At 41.2% G+C, this 23,632-nt stretch overlaps 1 protein-coding gene across 1 annotated transcript in view; it reads right to left on the bottom strand.

Annotated features, from left to right (window-relative positions):
• Positions 1-207: 207 nt before the first annotated feature.
• ABCC9 (ATP-binding cassette, sub-family C (CFTR/MRP), member 9) overlaps positions 208-23,632 on the bottom strand; it is a 76,580-nt gene continuing 53,155 nt past the window's right edge. The window contains exons 25-40 of the mRNA XM_009879670.1: positions 23,285-23,529; positions 22,200-22,348; positions 21,349-21,418; positions 20,361-20,518; positions 17,357-17,449; positions 14,549-14,651; positions 12,071-12,172; positions 9,321-9,441; positions 8,215-8,345; positions 7,551-7,629; positions 4,446-4,554; positions 4,105-4,208; positions 3,257-3,390; positions 2,834-2,896; positions 438-676; positions 208-272 (exon numbers count right to left, since the gene is read on the bottom strand). Of these exons, the coding sequence (XP_009877972.1) occupies positions 539-676; positions 2,834-2,896; positions 3,257-3,390; positions 4,105-4,208; positions 4,446-4,554; positions 7,551-7,629; positions 8,215-8,345; positions 9,321-9,441; positions 12,071-12,172; positions 14,549-14,651; positions 17,357-17,449; positions 20,361-20,518; positions 21,349-21,418; positions 22,200-22,348; positions 23,285-23,529 (1,799 nt within the window). The 3' untranslated portion in view covers positions 208-272; positions 438-538. The remainder of the gene's footprint in view (positions 273-437; positions 677-2,833; positions 2,897-3,256; positions 3,391-4,104; positions 4,209-4,445; positions 4,555-7,550; positions 7,630-8,214; positions 8,346-9,320; positions 9,442-12,070; positions 12,173-14,548; positions 14,652-17,356; positions 17,450-20,360; positions 20,519-21,348; positions 21,419-22,199; positions 22,349-23,284; positions 23,530-23,632) is intronic.

Raw genomic sequence — 23,632 nt, 5'->3', positions numbered from 1 at the left:
TCTCATTTCCTTGACAAACTGCACGATTTGTTTGCCAGTTCCAGCATAACATATGCAGTTTATAAGAGCAGTGCATTCTTTTGCTTTCTACAAAAGCAAAGAAAGTCACTAAGGAAAATGCCAAATTCCCAGGAAATAAAAACTTCTGCCTTTGTGTGCGTGTGTGAAGTTTAATAACTTTTGAATGAAGTGACATTTTTATTGCTTTGAGGCATACATGTATTGCAATAGGTTTTATTATTTTGGAAGACAGAAGTGTGAAGAAAGACGCTCTAAAAAAAAAAAAGATGAAAGTGATGTTACATTGAATAGAAAATATTTGCATTGGATTTGTTTAACCTGTCTTTGGAGGCACCCAGCCCGGGCTGTTCTTTTTGCGGTACCTCTCAATGAAATTCGTTTTTTTATTTTAGCAGAGGCCAGAGACTATGAAGCGCGCTCTAAAAAAAAAAAAGATGAAAGTGATGTTACATTGAATAGAAAATATTTGCATTGGATTTGTTTAAAAATAAGCTGTTAAAATGCATCACGCGATTCTTCACATGTCAGCCCGGACAAATGAAGCAAAGATGCCGTCTTCTTGAGAAAGTAGGTTCTCAGGCGTATCATATTCTAAAATGTTCCCTCGCTTCATGACGATGACCAGGTCTGCCGTTAGGATGGTGTGAACCCGATGCTGCCGTACAGAAAAGCATACAGAAGTTTTCGTTATGATAATTCTCACTGCAGTTCATTAAGGGGCCTAATGCAAGGCATACCAAGTTGGTGAAAGGCTACCCTTGTGGTGTTTGGAGTAGGTCCTTGTACTATATCTTTAATCTGAAGAGATCTCCAATTACTTTACAGCCTCTGGCACCAAGCCTGAAAATACTTAAGCACGCACTTCACTTTCGGTCTGCTAATTGCTATTATGGATAGCACAGCTGTTGGAATAAATCCTACAGCATCACTGACACGCATCTTCCCCTTTAGGAAATATGGGTGAGAAACATCCTGGGTACGCCCGCAGTGTCAGCTGGCTTAGCGTCCCACTCCGCTCCTCGGTCTCTGTACCCTGACTGTCTGCTCTGCGTCTATCTGAGGACACCCCTGGCCTGTCTCCTGCTGTAAATCAAGTAGCTCCCTCTCAGATTAAATTTGTGGGTGTTACAGGCAATAGTTTAGCCCCACAGGCAACAGGAATGAAACCAGGCTGAGTTTGACTTCAGTGCCTTATGAATACAGCCAGTCAGGTATAGACAGGATGAACTCTAAAAGTGTGATATTGCACTGAAGATCAGGAAATACTTTATGGAGTGGATTCCTCTAACATTATAGATTCAATGTTAGCTGCCTGTCTAAGCTTTAGATAAATATGATCAGCATAAATAGTCATGAAATTAAACAAACCCTGGAACCACACAATAAACACCTTCTTGCACTGTCATCTCAGAAGCTGTGCAGTAGAAATGAAGCAGAGTGAAAGGAAACTAAAGAGGTAAAAATAACTACCAAAGAGCCAGAAGTCTCGCGAATAGTGTGGACTGAGAGAGTCTACTTGTGAGTCTTCACCAAAGTGGTGAACAGGCCGTCCTCTTTGAGGAGTAAGTTTGAGGCAGTGTCACATTCAACTAGAAAGCCCTCAGAAAGGACTAGGACAATATTGGCGTCCAAGATGTGAGATACGCGATGCTGGAAAAAAAGAAAAGAAAAACAGGTGGGTGAAGGAAGGATCAGCCACGAATGAAGAGAGGAAGGAAATGAAGCCAGCTCTGTGAGGAAAGCTAAATATTAAAGTGTGCCATTTTGCTTGAGACATCGACTTTGGAAAGGCAAAGCAAAAGAAAAGTGAGATTTCAGTCAGAAGGACAATACCGAAAATTTCAATGGCATGTAACTGAAGGAGCATATGCTTACTGCTAGCATCTCTTCAGCATTTACACATCCAACAGCCTTAGAGCCCATTGTAAATGAGCTAGGTTAAGTGGTTTGCTTGACACAAACTAGTCACTGACAGACTTGAAACCAGCGTCCAGGAGACATAACTCTAATCTCTAACCACAGGACTGGATTCCAGACAAAGCAAGGGAAACAGCTGTTGAAACACATATTTATCTCATGGATAAAACATCTGTTTGTTGAGTAAGTCTGCCGTCACAAGGTGGAACAATATGTATGTGTGTATATGCATATGCATGTACACATATGCACATACACGTGCATACCTGCACAGATATATGGAACTTTGGGGCACTAGAAATGGCAGGAAAACAGGAAAAAATATCATAAAACCTTAGTTGAACAGATATTCATTTTTGAGCAATTCCCATTGATTCCAACTTTTAAAACCTTTACCATAAAACCAACTTTCTATTCTGAAAGAAAAGGTAACCCAACTTGAGAAACCAGACCAACAAGCTTTTGAAATCTCAGCTCCTTTTATAAATTCATGCCACGATTGTAGGCACTATACATGCATAGACTTTAGAGGCAAAATTCAAATCTAGATTTTGACTCAACTTTCAATAATGTTTTAACCCATGGGTATGGTGTCAAATTTTTTGGAGAGAAGGACTTCACATTTTCTTGGAGACAGTGTAGATGCTTAAGCTCCCTTTGTCTGGTTCCTCAGATCTAAATGTTTAAGTTTGGCTCACTTGCAAGATAGCATTTACTGGAAAAGTTCAGGTTGATAGTATGTGTCTTGACTTGTTCTAGTATCTGGATATATTCTGACCTTGTCTTTTAATTTTTTGATGTTTTTAGTTTTATATAGCGATGTTTAACTGGTGAAAGGCAAGATAAACTGCCTGAGGAATGAGGAAAGAAAGCATTTGCTGGTATCAGTACTTACCGCTATTGTTACAACTGTGCGGTCTGCAAAGGCAGTCATCACAACCTTCTGCAAAATGTTTTCCTAGCAAAGGAAAAGGCTTACTTCAGTTACTCCATACTTTCACATTTTAACTCATGTGTCTTCAAGCACATAAGAGAGAGGACTGTATTCCATACTATCTCTGATCTGTGCACCAGATTTTCAGTAATGAAATGCTGCACAGGGGATATTCTAAAACATTTCATTTTGTCTTTTTTCCCCTCACTATAGGCATCAGTTCCCAAAACACATCAACAGCAACGGCTGAAACCAAACACAAGAGAAAGGCAAAAAAGCTGCCAGCTTTTTCTGCTAAAGAGATCTCAAGGCTGACATTTAGGGAAGATGATGCCTCCTCTCCTAGTGGATCTATGCATGGGTGGTGCTAATTGCTATACTTACTGTGGCCATGTCAATAGATGCTGTGGCTTCATCCATGATGAGAATGCTACTCTTGCGGACAAAGGCTCGGGCCAGACAGAAGAGCTGCCTTTGCCCTACACTGAAGTTCTCTCCACCTTCTGTTACCATTGCATCTGTAATAAAATCAGTTACTTTGAATGTCGCACCACTGAAATGCTGTACAGTCATACAGTCAGGACCCACTGATTTTGAGTGGGCACCGTGAAAGCTCTGGTTGTGCGCTGTTCCAGGGTCAAGCAAAATCCCTGTAAAAACCAAGAAGCATAACCTTGACTGAACACTGTAATGGAGTGATACCCAAAAGCGAGCATGGCTTCTTGGGAAAGGAGCAATATATCATTAAGCAAATAGTTGGCAGAAATAGCTAGCAAATCTGCTAGGCTGCAGGATAATATCTTAGTAATATGACATACACTTAATATGGAAGGAAGTATGTGAGTTTCCTTTGTGAACCAGATCTGAAATGATAAGCAAAATGCTCTGTCAGTGTTCTAGACAAGAGCTACAGCTCTGCTGGCAGAGCCAGATTCTGCTGAAGGAGGGGAGGTAAAACTGCTCTTTTTTATCTCTTTGCTGACTAGTCGCCCCACTATGATGCTGAGGTGCTGCAGGATCTTTCTGCAATAAGTGGAAAACCAGATTACTCTTCAGCTTTTTAGTAAGAATGTTCTCTCTAGCATAGAGACAGAATATTCATTAAGTGCCTATCAACTCCTACATGATGGTTCAGAGTGTAAGATCCCATATATCTGTTTATATGTGTGTGAGTTCATACTTGCATAATTTCATTATTGGCATGTGTTCCCAGAGACTTGGTTGAGACATACCAAGGCCTCCTGGCAATGACTTGACCATGTTCTTCAACTGAGCAATCTCCAAAGCTTCCCAGAGTCTATCATCAGTGCACTTGCATTCTGGATCCAAATTAAAACTGCAAAGAAAACCATAACAGGAGTCTTGTTACTGAAATTACAGTTCATTCAGGTCTTCTACAAAGGAACATTTTGGCATAACGTATGTCACTTGACCTTGCCTTGGACAAACTGTGCAGACAGATTGGGCTGAGCTGGGAAGGTTCCTTCCCTTTTACATCCCTTCCTGTTCCACAGCGCCCGTCACAAACACACCGTGCAATGCTGCTTGTCACCCCCTGATGGCATACACCTACCGGATGGAGCCACTGAACAAAATTGGATCCTGGAGAATAATAGAGAGTCGGGAACGGAGAGTGTGAAGAGGCAATTTGCTGATGTCTATTCCGTCAATCACTATCCTCCCTGTTTAAAACAACATGCAGAAGACACGTGAGGGAACTGCACAAAGCATGTGATCTGCAGGTAGCAGACAGAAAGAGAAAACAGCTAGTTTGGGCTGGACTCCAGATGATGAGGCAGCGCGCCTCTGCGATCTCGCAGCACCGTTGTATAAACATGGGGAAGGCGAATGTATATATGTTGTAATGCAAACTGGAGGGAACCCATCTTATTAGTGACATTGTTGCCTTGCTCTTTATTCCCTCCCCTTCCCCGCCACTTTCCCTTGAAGGAAATATGTGACTCCCATGATATGTGATTATTGATAGCACCAGAAGGATAGTTTATTATGAGGCAACCTGAGCTTTACAGCCAAACGGAGCAAGAACAACTTATGTCATTAGCCACGTCCCGTGCCTTTCTCTGTTCTCCTTGACTTTAACAGTTGCAGAAGATATTCAATTTGAGATTGTGTACAATTTCTTTTGCATAATATATGTATGTATCTGCAATCCATACATCAGGAGCCAAAACTATCCTTCAAACTCTAGAAGGAATCGGGTAGCATTAACTTTTTAACAAGAGGCAGATCACGAAAAGCGTGTCCTACTCCAAGGCATTTTAATACCATTCATGCTGGTTTCTACAGCTCAGTTTCATTTGAGTATTTGGTTGTGAATTAGCCACATACTGTTCTGCTAACTTAAGATTACTGGAAGCTGTCACATTAATCACTCCTTAACCTAGTAGTTCGTTCCCCAACAAGAAGTTGCTGCAACAGCTGGGATACTTGGTAAAGTAAGAGGATTTTTCCGTTTCTAGTCACTACTTCTGGTCAATGAGCATATGGATCTCATCTGAAAATCTGATTTATGATGTGCTGGGTGTGGCAACTGCTGATATTCAGGCAAGGGAGATGGGAGAAACGTACAGGAGAAACTGGTTGGCTGCTCTGTAAGTAGAAGAGGATGAGAAAGGCAGAAGGAATCTCTTCCCTTAAATTCTCAAACAAAAGCCAGGAACTACTGTCCCCACTGACTTTCCCTGGACACAGAAACTTCCTCCAGGTTATGGGGAGGGGATGGGCCAGGGCAGGCTGAATGAGGGTATGGTGAAGGGTATTTTCATCGGGCTCACTTCTGCAGTTTCCCCGTGGATTACTTCACTGGGCAGCTGCACTCAGACCTGGGAAATACCTAACATTAAGTTCATCAGTTCTCTCTCCCAACAGTCAGAACCTAACCGTGAACTGGCAAACACGTGGATATCCAAAGCTATGCAGGTATGCCTCTTCTGTCATTCCCAATTGTCATGATACTGCATTTTGTAGTTTACTCTATGTGGCCCTATTTTGATGAAAGACTTAATCTCCACCTAGTTGGACTACCATTAGTCTTATGCTTTTATGAGAAGTTCAGAGGGACCAAGATTTCATCTGTAGGGTGCAAAGTCCAACTGCTTTCAGACTTTCAGAAAGTCTGAAACAGATCGTAAGACTTCAGCATGAGACATCGGTGGTTGCATAAACTTAAGCAATTCCTTTTCTTCACAAATAAGGACATGAGAGAAGGTTAGCAGGAGATGAGCTGGACTAATGAGAGAAAAATTATTATGGCATGCATTGGGAATAGGGAAATGCATTTTTGATAGAAGCCAGGGTGTTCAAGAAAAAGAGAAGATCAGATGAGGAGACATAAGGGGAAAAGTAAATTAGAGAGGAGTTGGGAATTCAGGAAAGTAATGAGGGGCGGCCAAGCAGAAGAGAAAAGAGAGATGGTTTGAAAAGAAGAGAAAGATGGTTTGAAAAGAGGGCAAGAAAAGGGAAATACTAAAGAATAAAGAAAGAAGTGAGAGTAGAGGAATAACATGGAACACATACAAATTCAAAGAAATAACAGAGCCATAAGGAACCAAGATGGACAACATGAATGAAATCTGGCTCCAGTAAAGTTACTCGAAATCTTGTTATGTAACTTTTATTAGAGCCAGGACTCCACCCAGAAGTGGACCAGCATAGAGGCCAAATATGGGTCTAGCTGAGAGAGAGAGAGAGGGATACGCACAAAGGATAAACAGAGCTTGATTAGAAAAGACCGAGGCATTTCCATTGGGAAAAATCAGGGATACAGAAGGAACAGACAAAGAAAAGATACAGAAAGAAGATTAAAGTAGAAGGAAACTTAAAGGAGGCCATAAAAAACTATTTATTTGCACTATTTATATAGCCAGGAACCTCAGTTATTAATCAGAAACCTATTACCATAGATACATATAGGCACAGAACCCCACAAAAGCAAGTATTAGCTGCGTTACTTAACCTCCCACATCCTACCGGGGCTTCCCTAGCAAATGTTCCATATACAAAGCTAAATTAGAAGCATGGAAATCTTTGAAACAAAAAGATGACTTTCCAGTAGGTTTCCATACTCCTGCAACAGTACATACGTATATGTGTCATAAATGCTAGGGTGCATATTTCTGCATACCAGTTCATTCCAATTAGGTGGGAGAGCGAAACGCTACAGGAGTGAAAACATAGCAAAATGTTTCCAAAACCTCTAGGCAGTTTCTGCTGTAGTTGTGGGAAACCACAATAAAATAAAAAATAAATATCAAGGGAATGGACTTGTTAAATTCTAGTTTCTATTCTGCTAACATTTTGACAGCTATCATAAGTTAATGCAGTTATTCTTTAGGGAGAAATTTAGAGGCTCCAGAGAGTTGCATATTTTTTCCTCCTACCTCAAAAATGGCATATTCTTTTCTCGGAGCATACGCAAAAAAAATTAAAAAAAAATTAGAAGTATAATCTGTGTGTAACATTTCCTGGAAGAACCATGTGCTCCTCACAGTAGGACACTTTGTACTTTGAAGGATCAGGCATAACAAGTCCTATTCTAATCAAGTATCTTCTGCGCCAGAGAGCCAGGATATAAACTAGCAAAATGTCTCCTTGCTTCTTCTGAAGAAATAAAGACGGACCAGGTTAGGAGTGACAACACAGTCCAGTGAAAACTAACCATCAAATATGTCCACCATTCTGAAGAATGCCAAAGACAAGGATGACTTCCCGCTGCCAGTACGACCACAGATCCCAACCTGCAAAAGAAAGCAAGATATTGCTTATTTATACAGGGAAGCTGTAAATCATACTTGCAGTCTTTCTGGGAAAGCTGGACTTGACTGGCCTACTAGTGAGAAGAAAGGTCCTTCCCAATGGCCAGTGGCAGATGCCAGGGAAAAAACAAAAGAGCATGGCAAGCACACTCCTCTTTTCTATCTCTCAGCATCGTGAGGACTTGTCCCAGAAACATTTTTGAAACTACATCATTTTGACCTGGACTCTAATGACACTATGTGCTGAAATGTGAAATATTCTTGCATTTTTACTCAGTTCCAGTCTGGTGTTCATCTAATCTCATCTGGCCACCTAGGCTCACTCTATTCAAAGGCAGTGAACTTGGAAAGAAATGGGACTCTCGGAAGGAATTCCCAGCCAAGAACAAGATGTCATCAGTGCAAGTTTCTTGACCCATGCCCAGGGACATCAGAGAGGACACTCAATGTATATAGATGTCACTGCAAATTGGGTTTTTTTGCTGTTCTGCCACGTTAGGAAGGGAAACGCACTAAGGAAGGATCTGCTCTAGAACGAGGATGATAGGCAATTGCTTGGCACAGTACCTTTTGTCCTGGTTTGATATATGCCTTAACATGCTTAAGGACCGGCTTCAGGTTGTTCTCATATCGAACGCACAAATTTTCAATCTTGATTTCCCCTTCTTGGGGCCAGTCTTTTGGGACTTGAGAGGGATCTGAAATAGTTAACAGTAAAAAAACCCCAAATGAATGCTATCAGAGGGTCACCTTTTATGACATTCCCCTTTCCCCCTCTCTCCTGCCTGGGCACCTTCCTGCAGCCACTTGAGAAATGGAGTCCCAGTTCCCTGCCAAGGGGGAACTGGGAACTGCTTGGCGGGCAGGTTAGCACTTAGCTTCCAGATCTCGACACGTAAGACAAGAGGGCAGATGCCAAAATGGCTCTTGGCAGTGAAACTGGAAGAAGCCAAACGAGTAGAGAAGAATGTGGTGTCAGCACAGTGTTAACATGTTCTGCGGTCAGTAACCGGCACAGGAAGGGCAGTGCAATGAAGGATGTTGTTACTGCCATACAACATGAGCTGTTGACATTATCACAGCTCATATTTCATCCTAATTTGCAAATACACAGGCAGGTTTTGTCTCCAGACTAAGGGGCTTGGCTTTCCAGGGAAGCTTGCTGACCTGCGAGCGTTTTGGCCTCGCACTTCAAGCACTTCCAAAATACCGATCAAAGCCAATTTGAAATATGAGGAGTACAAACAGCAACATGCAGTTCAGGGAAGAACTGCTGAGGTCTGATTGCCAACGCACCCCTGTCCTGTAGACGCCCTTTGCTGCAAAGCACGGGACTGTTAGTGCATTTCAAATTTGTGCCCGTATTTTTGTTTTCTGAATAGCTACATGGACGTTTTGTTCATCCCATCTACAACTGTGCTCCAGTACTTTCTGATTGTACTAACAGGGCTGTGCTCTGTCTCCCTGGCATTTGGCAGGGGGGTTTAATGTTGAGTAGCATGGGCTACATATCTCATAGCTGCTTTTGGCTGTCCTTGTCACTCAGATCAGTGGAGTTCCTACATGTCAATGAGAACAGATTTTGGCCAAAGAGGTGTATATATTTTACATGACTAAGTCTACCATGCTTTTGCATTGCCACATTAAACCCCAAAAAGATTAGAGTGCAGTACCCAAGTAGCCATCGTAGTTCTCCGACTCCATGTTCAGGAAGCTGTGTACTTTTTTTACTGCACCCATCTGCACCTCCAGATCTGCCAGATTCCTCACCACCCAGTTCAAATAGTTGGTTATCTGCATCACAAAATGAAAACAAGGACAAGGTTCAGTCTTCTGTCTGTTCATCTACCTATTTGCGAATAAGGGTTGGATAAATTTGTAAGTCTTTGGCCTGACTCAGCACAGTGGGTCTCTTATTGACAGTACAACAGTTCAAGACTCAGTGCAACATCATCAAATATGTAATAAGCCTGTCATACTCCAACAGAAACAACCCTGACATAGTAATTTAGTGCTCAGTGTTCTCATCCTTGTTTTTTGAAAGAGGAATATGGAAAGGTTGTACCTACTGTCTGACGATGTGACTGATTAAGGGAATCTCTTGTTCTTGGCATCTAGTAATCAGAACTGAAAGGCATCTTCTTTAAACATGAAAAAATCAAAACTGGAAGTAGCATTTGGAAATACTGCAGTTTCTAATCTTCCAAAGACTGCAACTGAAGAATTGCAAATATACTTAAGAGATTTGATGGCCATTTCACTTCTGTTTCCTTCTGTGCATATTTAGATAATTCATTTGTCTCTGTGGAAAATGTGAGGTTTTTTAGCATAGGGAATGTATGAGAAAAAAATGTATTATCAGCTCAGTGGTATTTCCTTCTTGGTTTTTATTCCCATTTGTAATCAAAAGCATTTGATCAGTAGTAAAGGTATTACTTGTAGTAGATAATAGTTGATAATTAGTTGTCTAACAATACCCAGTAGCTTAGAGAAACTGATGTCTAGTCAGGACTTACTATTTAAGGGTGAAAATTGTAAAGCAATTTCCTAAACATTTCCTAAACGTTCCTAAGTCTGTATTCAGGTGCTCATATAAAAAAGAAAAACTCATCTTATTGTGAACAGTTAGTTGCCAAGCACCATTAAAGGTTTAGAAACTTAGGCAGTGAGAACACCCTATACACAAACACATTCAGAGAAAGGTTTGGCATTTATTTGGGGGAGATTGCTGAATCTGCCAAATAAGAAGTTTATTATGAATAAATTACCCAGCCCTACTTATTTTCCACTAACCTAATACTGATGCAATAGGCACACAGTAAATAATTTTCATTGGGATTCAGCAATAACATTTGTCGTCAGTCTAGAGGGTTTAATTGCTTGCTTTATCCTTAGAGTTATTCTAGGGGGTATTGTTTTCTTTGTTGTTCAGAAACCCACTCATTTGGAGCCCAGGTTTTGAGTCAGGAGGTTGCGGAAGTGGGTACGTTTGCAGATACACTAAACACGCTGCAGAACTGCTGTTGTGGAGTAGCAGGCTGCAATCATAGATCTGGCAGATTTGATAACGGAGCCTGGCATCCGAAAGGCTCTACCCATTATTCCAACCTTCACGGTAGTTGTGCAAGGGAGTTGGCTGTGTTTATACAAGGGGAGAGAATAAGCTTATGGATGTCTACTGTAAACACAACGTTGGTACAAACAGTTTGCTCTCATTCATGTCCAAACATCAGGTCTCTTTTAGCTCCAAAGAGAAATGATTCAAAAACCTGTCAGGGGACGCAGGTAACGATCCAACTGCATTCCAAGTTTCATCAATGTTATTGTGGGGCAGGACAGAGACAGGTAATCACTTGGTGACTGCAGCATTTCTTCCTCTGCTATGCCAGACTTCAGCAAAGGGCTAATTTGCACTAACAATCTGTTTGCAAATACTGACTAAATACGAAGTAGCCAAGGATGATGCAGACATCTTGGCGCTTCCAGATCTCTGCTAATGAAGCAGGATTACCAAGAATGTTTTCAGAGTGAAGTTGAAGCCCTGGGACTGATTCTCAGTTGCTGGCAGATTCTCACAGTGCTGCAACAGCGGCATGAAGGGGATCTAAGGCCACCCTAAGGCAGCTGTTGAGAACTTTCTGTTGTAACCATGGGCTCGCCAGTGTTTACGTGCAGAGCCAAATCTCAGTGTTAGACCCATACCCATATCCCTCCCTCATACCAGTGCCATAAAGCAGCCAGTTTTCTGCCATGCCAGCTATTATTTCAAAAATTCTTCCTGCCGTTATCCTCATCCTACTTTTGTCCCCACTCTTGTGGTTAATTCAGTGATATTTCTACTCTCTATGGTGATCGTACTCACTCTATGCTCATAATGCACTGCTTTCTTACTGCTACCTGTCATGACGAACCATGCCTACCAGCCCGAAAGGTCCCAATCCCCAAATTCATTCAGAATCTCATGGACAATATTGGGCATGTGAGTAGTTTCCTTCCAAAACTAGAACTGGCATTTCTGGTTCTTCAGCAATTACTTATTTGGTCTTTGGTTAAACATTACTCAGGTTATGACAGTCTGTGGGATAGTATTTTCTGGCAGGTTTTGCCATATACAGGCGGAACCAACACTGTGTTGTGCAAAACAGAGTGCACAGCAGGTCCTCTTACGCATTTTTAATTTTCCTGCTCTGCTTGGGAGCACGCAGGGCCTGGGAATGGTTGTGTTTTTTTAATTGGCTCATAAAACCTGAAGCAAGTCCAAGTTGCCCTGAACTCTCTCAACTTTGGCTCGAATCCATTATTTGCAAGATTGTTTTTTTCAAGATTAAGAAAGCTGGAAGATAACCGTGTATATGTATTTTTAAAAATACCATAGAATTAATATGTTGGTCTGAAAGTTCTGACACTTTGCTTTTGTACATACCGTCAGAGCGTACAGGAGACCTAGCCCCACAAACCCCGAGTTAGGTCCTTCGGTGATGGAAGTGACAGCGGCAGTTAGAACTATACAGGCACCGAGGTAATCCTGGAATGAGAGAGAGGGAGAGGAAGATTCTAGACAACATTAAACTGCAACAACAATAAAATTTCTTCAGATACGGAGCACATTTGCTTTTCTAAGGATTATTTCTATAATGACACCTAGTCCTTAATTCTGGGTTGTTTTTCTTGGAGAAGGTTAGGGGTTTTGGTGCCCAACCTGAAACACTCTAAATGAATTTGCTGAACACAAGTGAAACGGGCCAGCATTTTCTGCAAGTCCAGTTGGGCTAGGGTATCTCATTGTGGCCACCCCAAAAAGAGCAGGTATCAAAAAATCTAATAAGCACATAGAAAAAATAATAAAAACATGAGAGTGGCATAATAGTGACACCCCTAATTCCGACCGCTAAAACAAATCAGTTCCACTCTCTCCACTCCCCTGCGGGTCTTCTCAAACATGTGTTTGCCTCCCCAAAGAAGAGAGGTATTAGTGACTTCAGAAAGTCCATGAAGAATTTCGGCAGAATTTATAAAGGTAACGCACATGTTTTATGGGCACAAGTGGGCAGCCTGACTTAAAGTGTCTACGTCATGCACTGGGACACTGTGCATGGTGGAGGCATCCCCAAGCCTGCTATACACTCACAGCCCTCAGTGAAACACCATGTGGGTTTCAGTAGTGTGGACTCTGAAGGCAGGGTAGCTGTGTAGTTGTGGTGCTGCAAACAAGCTACTAAGCCTTGCTCCTGCCACAGCACTTTGAGTTTTGGAGTGATTCCATGGTAGATACCTGAAGGATCTCAGCTGTGTTGCATGGTGATGACTTGCTTTACAGAAATTGCTGTGTAGGCTGTATTAGAAAGATCTGACTTCTCAAAAGCTTTGCAGGCGCTTCAACCCATCTTCTTGATGTGTAGCTCAGTTTTGAAATGAATGCCACGTGTGATCTCATGTAGTTGTCAAGGTGCCTGATTCATGAGACTGCTGATATTCCCACTCTCCCACTGCTCCCTGCATTGTGTTTACTTTGGATTACAGGGTTAGCATTTTCCATCCATTTTTTTTCCTCCTGTCTGATAATACCCTGCCTGGAATCTTTCCCTCTGAGATTTAAAATGAGGACTGCCTAGTTCATCTGTCTTGTAAAAAGTGTTGATGAACAGATGAAAGACTTGAACTTAACATCTACAGGGAAGTAGAAGCACAACGGTCTTGGGTCTCCATCAGTGGTTTGGACTTCACAGTTGCTGTTAAATCCTACAAACTTTTGAGTGACCTTAATACCACCGTGCCATTAGGCACTATTCCTTGGCAAGACCACATTATTTCTAATGCTATGATGAAGCAATGCATATTCTTGGATCAAATTCATTCCGCATGTAAGCAAGTCTAAGACTTTGAGACATTAACAGGCATTGCCACAGCTTATTCCAGGACTGGCTGTGGCTCTCTTATTTATCTGTCTTTGATTTGGAAGCAAGTTCAGCTTGATCTTGGATGCTGTAGGGAGCTGAAAGCTTCATGCACAAGGGAAAGCTTTGCCATAGTAAGAAATGGGGCACAACTTTGTTGCTCTGCCAGTGTGCCAGGTAATGAACGTGAGGATATAGCCTTTGATGTGAGGATTAATCCTGCCTGTTACTATTTGTGTTTAGCAGAATCAGGTCACTGCTGTGTTTATTCACTGCTCTTTTAGTGTCAGATGAATAAGGAAATCACAGTGACTGTGCTTGCCCCTCTTTGCCTTGCAGATCAGGGAAGTTCCTCATGTCCTGCCCCTGGAGACCCACCTTGAGTGCCAGGAGCCTGCCTCACTGGAATTGGCTGTGTTGTGCCCTACTGTCATTTGTTTTTCAGTTGGAGTCTAGTTCTGCCATCTTTTGTGATATTGAACAGTAAAATCACTAACAGTATGGCCTCACAGCTGCGGTAAGGGCACTGCAAAGGAGGGGTTTAAATTACAGCTGCGGGCTTAAACCTGATGCTGGAGAGATACCGCAGGACCTGGAAGCTCAGTGGTGCCTTAAACTACCCCGGCAGAATGATGGCACAGTTCACAGAACTACTAAAAAGCCATGTTGTGCTTTGAAAGTAGATCCTGCTGCAGCAGGTCTGCAGATGCTGCACAGTAGTAAAGAAAGCCTTATTTCAAGTTATGTAAATGTTTGTTCTTGCACTCTCTTCAGACGCTAGACATCACAACAGCGAAAGATGAGGGAGACTTGTATTTTCTTACTCCTGTCCAAGAAAGCTGAAAAAACCCTATGGGTTTAACATAAACAATCCTGATCTATTTTAAGGAACAGTGTGTATAATCTCATCACGAGATTAATTCTCGTTATTATCTTCTCTACATCAGGCAAAGTCTCTGTTTGCTTCCAAGGTTTCAAAACCGTGGCTGGGACTAAACTGAACGTACCGTCCTGACCTCCAGCCATCTGTTGGCAGCCGATAGAAATAAGTAGGCAATGTTGTTTGTGTCCGTTAGTTCCAGCATACGTTGTTTAAATCGGGCTTCGTGCCTGCCAAGAGCAAAGTTGTTATATTACAACACATTACACACTCATACACAAAAGGATGAAGCATTAGACTCTTCTCTCCCTCCCCCTCAAACCAAAACCTACTGCCCTTCTCTCTTTGCCAAACTTTGGGTTAAGAACTCTTCCCTAAGGACCGATACCTGCTGCCAGGGTTCTCCTTAGCCAGGCAGAGCAACACGCACAGTGGGGAGGAATTTCTTCCACAAGCAATTATATTGCACTAGGTCCCCTAAAGGTGACTGCAATGCCAGCATGCTAGGGACAGGTTTTACTTCCCACAGCATATCCGCTTTTGTAGCTGCGGACTGTGGCTGCTGCAGCCTTCAAGTCCTCTCCCAGGTGAGCGCTGCTGTGGCCCCTCACTTCCTCTTCACGAGCAAGAGCAGAGGGCTCACCTCTCAGCTGAAATTCTGATTTCAGAAGTTACCTGGCCGGCTGCAGGAGTCTTCAACAGGAGTAACATCTCTAAGGCTTCAACTAATGTAGACTGTAGATTGATCAGTGGATCAATACCTTTCAGCTACTCAGCTGAGCCATTCTCTCAGCCAGTCACCCATTGCCTAAGCAACTCAGACAGCTACAACGAGGGAGAGCCATCGATCACTTCTGAATTACAAAAATGAGGGGCGTTACCTCCACTGTCACTTGTTTCTCTCTCTTCCCACATAATGTCCTTCATGTGTAAAAAACAGTGCAAGTATATCAGAGCACCTAAGAGCAGAGGTACACTTTGGGAAGGAAGGGGGAAATCTCTGTTGGTGTAAGCGTATTAAATTCATGGCACCTTGCAGTACTTTAGGTATGACCTGCAGTCAGATGGAAACCATTTTGCTGTTTCACATTCTACTGTCTGCTAAATACCCTCACTTGAATAAGTTAGCTGAGCTTCATTCAGCATCTTATCATCTGTTCTATGTGGCCAGCTCTTCCATTTCAAAGTTTCAGGGCCCTGCTGTGAAGCACCTGTAATCTCTGTTCTGCCAGAAATGTCTTTTTTTTTTTTTTTCTTCCTCCTTTTCCCACTGATACTTTATTTCCCTCTGTACAGCTTGTAAACATGGCAAGCAACATCCCCGAAACAACAACTGGTAACAGTAATGACGTGGGGAGGAGCAAAGATGCACTGAATATTCTGCTCCTCTGCTTTCCTGGCAGCAAAACTCCTGTTTTCCTAATGGAAAATATGACATGCCTAATCTGTATCTTTTCATCCACGTCCAGCTCATCTTCTGGGCAGTTTTAGACTTTATCCTGTCAGATGACAAACAGCAAAGGTCACTGAAATTGCGTTCTGATCCAACTGTGCTACTTTGTGGTAAGTTATGTGAGGAGCTGCTCTATTTTATCCTGGAACATACTGAACTCAAACTGCAGAGAATGACTAACAGGACTATTAGTAAATATGAGCTTGCTGACAAAAAACGCTGGAGACTTCAGGTTTGGTTGATAGTGGAGCACAGACAGGGAAATGAAATGGCTTAGATTAGTGCCAGAGATCCTGAAAAACCCAAGTGATGGTTACGATGCCTAGTCCTTCCCTAGGGCTGCCTTTTGCTCTCTGCCACCCAAGCCCACATTGCCATTGGGTAAGGTAAAGAAAAGTTGACCGACTCCTGACGTGCTAAGCTCCTTCATCTTTCTCGGGAGACAGCGTGACAAAAGGCCCCTCTGAATGTCTCAAAAAGCACTCAGCGTACATCAGCATCAGGCCTTAATTATGATTTACTGTTTCAATACATCATTCTGGTTGATAAAGCTTGTTACAACATTTCAAGCTGACCACTGGCTCACGTCTCTTCAACACAGCCACGGTTTTGCTTGTCCTGCCACAGTCCTTACTGCAGCACTCTCAACTAATAGCCTGGGTCCTAAAGCTGGCTTGAAGCGATGAAGCAGTCTTAAGCTGATCAGATAGGTGCCTAAATAGCATTGCAGTGAGATCTGCACCTGTTTGAAATTCTACAGTGTACAGAATGAGTGCAAGTTACGCTTACTGGGGGCAACATCGAGCTGGCACTTTGACAGAGTCATGCCAGCTATAACGTAGTGAATGTACAAGGAGAATTTGGTCTATATTTCATGTAGTAAGTAGAGAAAAAAATATATGCATGGAAAGTTGGAAAAAGTCTTCTAGAATTTATATTTTGATTTTGATTGACAAGGCTAGGTTTTAGACTACGAAGTTCTGTTCTGTCGTAGTTTTCTTGGAAAGCCTCCCTTGTTGCATACTGACTTTCAGTTTGAGAGCACTATAATGATGTTTCCTTGCCTCAGGAGTGGGTTAAATACAGAAATGACTCAGGGGCACTTGGACAGCACAGCTTGTAGGATATAGCAGGGGGTCTGAAGGAGTGGTGCCTGCACCTTCCCAGCAAAGGAGAGCTCTCTGCTGTGCAAGCAAGGCATGGTTAAACTGGACGCCTTAAAAGTTTAAATGCCATATCCTAAAGAAGTCATCATCTTTAATTCAGCAGAAAACCAATACAGATAAATTAGTGTGTTACTGAAAATACACACAAGTGTTTAGAGGCACGGCAAAGCAACAGGAAAACAAAACCTCTTCCCTTTTTTGAGATGGCTTAACTAAAGTCCACCCAGTCCAACAAATTGCCCTCAGATGTTCTCCAGCCAAGCTGCACCGGCCAGAGCAAACCCCAAGCCTCCCTCTAATCATTTGTTTTACGGACCTGAATGCTCTAATGGTGGTAAGGCCTTCGGCTGTCTCAGAGAAATGGCAGAGTAAAGGAAGCTGGGTGCTGTCGTCAAGTTCCTGGAGGTCCCTGGGAGTATGAAAAACAACATCAGCCATCACAAAGTAAACATCTCTGTAGAAATTTAACTGCATAAGAGACAAGAACAGACTTTTTATGTATTACATATATTCTTTCCAGGATCACACAAACCAGTATTTCTGTAGTATAGATAGACACTGACATAGGAATATCACGTTTCTCTTTTGCCATAGGAGCCTTTGAATCGCCTCCCAGCCACCTCCACGATCTAGCTTTTGGTCACAGCCAAGCTGCTTTTTGTCCCACAGCGATAATGACATTATTCCATCTCTCCTGGATAAAAACCTGCTGTCCATTTTAGCCCGATTATAATGACCTTTTATTGTCAAACATTCTAATTTATTAATACAACTAATATAATTAAATTCAGAACAGTTGATTTTAAACTTTATAGCATTTATGGCTCTTACGTCAGGTATAAAATATAGTTTGTGTATCTGCAAGTTTATTTATTTTACTGCAACTGTATCAGCTAGCCTGACAAAAAGGGTGCTTCTCCACATAAACTTTGCCTCATTTTGAGTATCTTTAAGTACCACAACATGCTGAACGTAAAATATAACAGACTGTAGCAGACCTTCTATTTGTAGTGTTAACATTATCACAGTGGTTGAAATAGAGACAGCACTGACAGAGAGATAATATGAATGAGAAATTTCCTGAATTATTCAGCAATGGTATATTCAAGACCTGCATGGAGCAATGAAATTTAAGTGTAAAAATTTTCAGTCTCCTGAAACAGGAACGTTTTCCAAACCAAAGAGACAAATACATCTTTCTGTAACACTCTGCCATTAGCATAGCTGCCAGTTGTATAAACAGAAGAGAGGCCAGATCATTAGATACTTAAACTCTTTATTAAAAATCTACTATGTTTGCACACTGTATTGGATAGGCCAGGAGAAATAAATGCTCCATGATGCTGAATGTTATAGTATACACAACTGAATTTGCTGCTTATGTTTTGATGATAAATATGCTCTCTTTCAAATTTATGATGGAAAATACATAGAAGTTTTTGAGAGATGTAATGGAAAATACAACAGAGTCAAAGTGCTGCAAGAAATACTGTAAATATTTGCATTTCTAAAAATTAGTGAAGCTTATATGCCTGGAAAGTAGTGCATGCAAGTAAGTTATAAATACAGGCTGAAGCTATTCCTTCATCCTACATTTCCCAAGACTATTTTTTTCTAGAAATAAATTGGATTTATTAATTTTGATTGTGGACTGAAAGAACACGAGTCAATCCTGGATGCTTTACAAGTGATTTTAAAGACTTTAATTTAAACAAATTAAAAAACAAACAAAAAAACCAAAACACTTGCTGACATAGATTTTCACAGAAAAATGTAAGGGAATAAAATGAATGAAGTAGTTATGGACTTGAAGATCACCAGTTGCAGAGCCGAGAGGGGTGGTGTGTGTGCGCGTACGCGCTGACCTACAGGGCTGATCAACTTCTTGCTAGGTTGCATGGTACGGCTATTGGTACAGCATGTGGAAAAAACAGGTTTTGAGACAGATGGAGACTTTACTCTCACATACAAAATCACGGAGAGAAACTACAGTGTTTCCTTAAGGTCTAATATATCAGTTTTTGCTTACACTTGTATATTTTAAGTAAAAGTTTAAAGAGTGTGCACTTATTTTAAGTAAAAGTTTAAAGAGTTTAAAGGACAGGGGGACATTCAGAAGACAACAATGCATTTAAGAATGAAAACCAGGTCTCCTGATTCCTTAGCCACCCTGAGACCTGGTGTACTGCCATGTACAGCATTAGTTTGGAAACCTGGTGGGGAAAGAACAAGGTTTCTGAAAAATCTCAGAGAATTTAAGCAAATTATTTCAGAATTAAACATTTTTGTTTTGTGAATTCTGATTATAGAGTTTTCTTAGGACTAAATCTCCTTGGAAATTCTGAGGAAAGCTGATGAAAAGTAGGCTAAAGTGAAGCTAAATTATTCATATGTTGTTCTGTGCCCCTCCTGCTCCATTGATTTAAGGGGAATAATTGACACAATTCTTTCTCAGGCTACCTAAATAAGAGTATTGTCCATGAAGCCAACTGTACTGGAACGCTCAGTTGAAAATAACCGTGTCTCTTAACTGGATGCTACCAAACAGCAGTTAATGATTCACCATGCGCATACTACAAGGACAGGGCCAGAAGTGACAGCTGCTAATGACAGTACGTTATTTTGGCCTCCTTGCAGGTCAGCAGGCACTTTGATGGGTGTTATGAGTATCAGAAAGTGGCATAAATCCAGCCAGAAACCTGGCTGGTTAAAAAAACAAAACACACAAAACACATGACTGATTGAATTTAAGGAAAAACTTCAAATGGCTTGCTTAAGATATTTTACTAAATTAGATAATGGGGTTAGCACTAGAAACATGACTCTAAGAAATCATGACACTCTCTTTGTTGAAAAAATGTACTCTTTATAGCCAGCAAACCATTCTGAATGTGAAATGTTGCTGTACAGTGGAAATGACTTTGTGTGGAGGTTTTTTTCCTGATATGAAGGAAAAGCCGTGACTGACGTTAATCCAGGCAGTTATTTTCCATTCTCTGCTAACCCTCAAAAGGTCAAAGAGGAGCTTTGACCAGATGCGAGCTGGCTCAGCTGATTAACAAACTTCATGCTCATCTGACTCTATAGCGAACAGTGTACAAAAGTGATGCAACTAGTGTTGCTTCCCCAAATATCCCATTTGTAGTCAGGTCAGCTGGAAACATCATCCAATGTATGTCTCAAACTCATACCTCAGGATCAAAAGGAGGATGCTGTTGCCATTTTCCCTTTATACTAGCTCCTATAACCTCACATTCCATCACAATTCTCATGTACAAATTTTTTAGAAGACATTTTTAGGACAGCTTTTTAATACGTACTTGGAAGCAACTCTGAAGTATTTCTGGATGAAATAAAATGCTATCCCAAGAGGCACGAGGGCGACAAGGAACCATGGAGTGGCATAGGAGATCATTCCGATGGCTGACAGGCAGAGTAAGGTGGACCGGGTAAGAGACTCCAGGGTAGGAGGAATGTGCTAGAGCAAAACAAAACCCAAACTTAAGGCATTTGTGCCAGGTAGTACCATGATATGTCTTTTCCTATAGAGGACCATAGGGAAAGTGGAATGACGTCACTGCACTCCTTGATCTTCTCCTCATATCAGGAGCCTGTGTGTTTCTGTGTGTCTACTACTCAAATGTGCAGAGGTTAAAAAATGAGTCAGTAGGTTTTTTTCTAAAGGTCAGTGTTTCAAAGATCATGGGGAAATAGGAGCCATTTCCACCTTGTTTATATAACAGGCAAGAAAGAGAAAATTGTTCTTGATATCCCAAATATTTAGAGAAAGAGCATGCTCTTTCTCAGAGCCTCTTAATCTTCCTTCCATGTTCCCATCACCCTTACATTCAGGATTATTGCTCATCCAATCATTTTAATTCACAGCCATAGTGAAAGCATCCCTTCCTCTCCCTGAATGCTCTAAACTCACATGTGCTACAGCCAGGATGGAACATCTATTTGTCACGTGTACTTCCATTAAAGTTATTATATTTTACCCTTTTTCCTGGTTTGAGCCCAAAATCTGGTGTTTTGCTAATCCAGAACTTCCAGCAGAAGCAACCAGACTGCATATGAGGAAATTGAGAGCCACCATCTCCCACCATGTTTATTCTAATGGTTAACTGCCTACTTACCTTAATACAAATATGTGTACTTTGTATTTTGAGTTTGTCTGTTATCATTCCCAGAGCCTGTTTTTGCTATGCCTTTCTCTACTGAATATTTTAATACATCATCTTATTCAATAGCTAAGTGAAAATTTACAAAGCCAAGATGTAATAAAGTAGAATATATTGATACGCCTACCTGATCAATGATATTTGTATCAGCAGAGAAGCGATTTAGAATTAGCCCCAACGGAGTCATATCAAAGAACCTGTTGATCCAATTAAAAAGAAAAAGTTACCCGAAAAGGAATTCCAGTTTTGGATAAAAAGACTGGTCAGACAGAACACAGAGCTGTGTCCAGCCATTTTCTAAAACCAAGCAGTAAATATGAATAACGTAACAGATCATAATGTCTGCAACCTGACCATCTAAACGCATCTTGGGATATACCCCACCGAAAGTTTTAAGTCTCCTCTTCCAAAAACCTACTGTCTTGCCTCCTGCTCTTTCATCCACAGTACCTCAAGATTTAAGATCCCTTCCAAAGATGACAGCCTGCCCATGGCTGCTACTCAACTTCCTGCACCAGGACTCAGTTGTTTCATGAAAGCACTTTGATAACTGTATTTGTTATGCAGGCATCCTTTTGGCTGTTCCGCTGCCTGTGAGTGACTGTGGTTATCGTGCACAGAACTTGTCCCCGGCCATCAAAAGAAGAAGTCACATCATTTGACGCCATGCCCATTTCTCAGAGCTGGAGCTGTGTGCCCTGGAACTAGAACTATACTCAAAGCCTTCCTTGACACCCCAGCCTTGAAGAGGGTGTCAGCTATCTGACACGTTTCAGCCAGATAGAAAAGGGGGCAGAATGTCACATGTTCTGACATGGAATATTTTTCCCTGATTACTTCACTAGTTATTTCGACTTTTTGAGGCCTTGAAGGAAACGGGGCAAATACAAGAGCTTTTCACAGGAGTACCCTCCCAGTTTAAAAGGCGACGGGTGTTGACCATGTAGCTTTACAGGAGGAATATGATTTATGCCATACCTGATTGGTCCAAGGATGATCTTGTTGAGGAGATTATGGTGTAGGTTCTTGGCTGCTGTGAGGCCCATCCACTCCACAGTCAGAGATGTGATGAGGCAAAGGACAATCCCTGCTCCAGAGAGGATGCTGAAGACAGCTACGTGATAAGTCTAATAAAATGACAAATACATCAATCCTAGAAATAAACACGCATTTCTCTTTTCTACTAGGAAGTACCCCATTGGTACGTGGTACCAATCAGCTAGTATGTCACATCATTTATATTACATAATTATATTAATATAATCTTTGAGAAATAAAAAAAACTATGATAGAACTGCAGATCATTAAGTTCACATAATTAGAAGACCTGGTAGTTCTAAGATCTCTCAACCTACTGATCAGTACCCTTCAAGACCTTGAAGTGATAGTACTTAGAACTGTGAAGATAGACTAACTGGACAAATACAAAAGTATGCAAATTTTTAGCCAAGAAACTCAGATAGCCAAAGTAGAACCTCTCAAGAATTAAGGCATTTGAGAGACAAAGGAAAGTTACATTTTATTAAGTTCAAGCACCACTGAAATTCCCAGAGCAAATCTTGAACTAATCTGCCAGGGCTATAACACGTTTAAGCCTTCTGAAAGTTTACTAAGTGGATTCCAGTAAGATATTTGTATATGAGTCAAATTTACAGCTATAAGCAGATTGTATTTAAGTAGTATGTTTGAAGACGTTTTTTTTTTTTTTTCTGGCAGGACATTACTGGACAGCCAGTACTTAGGAAAATGGAGTCATTGACTTAGGTGTTAAAAAATCCAGATAGAAAAGTTTAGTATGAGATTCCTTCCTTTGAAAAGTCAATACTTTTTCTAACCTCAAATATGCTTCTGTTTTGGTTTTGCATGTTTGAAAAGACTGATAAAATTTGAATTGTCTCATGTTTTAGCATAAACAATTCATCCATCCTATATAATAATCAATCTTAATATATCTATCTGTGTTTCCAAACTAGCTGGTTTCTAGATGAACAGCAAATAATTACTTTAAAAGTCTTTTTATTTTTTCTCCTTTTTTCCCTGTCAAGCTCCAAAATATGGCCCACCTTATTTGTGCTCTTATCATCAATGTTCCTGACTTCATTTGCATTGTCCATGGATGTCCACGTAGCAAGCCAATAATCTATGGCCACTATAACTGAGTGTTTCAACAACTTTGAGAAAATCATCAGAAAGAGCAAAAAAAATCCTCCAGAGGTTAGATATCTCCAGCAGGTTTTCCATGGCATCTTTGTCCTGAGCCTCAAGACAGTTGACATGTTATCATCTTCATCTTCTTCCTCTTCTTCCTCTGTGACTCAGAAATTTAATCATGTTAGCTTGGAGGCAGTACTAAGAATGATACCTGGTTTTACTGAATTTGGTTGACTTTTTTTGTCTTTAATTTTAATTTT

Source organism: Charadrius vociferus, unplaced genomic scaffold (assembly GCF_000708025.1).
Source record: "Charadrius vociferus isolate BGI_N301 unplaced genomic scaffold, ASM70802v2 scaffold90, whole genome shotgun sequence".
Lineage (NCBI taxonomy): Eukaryota > Metazoa > Chordata > Aves > Charadriiformes > Charadriidae > Charadrius > Charadrius vociferus.
This window is presented reverse-complemented; position numbering and strand designations above follow the sequence as displayed.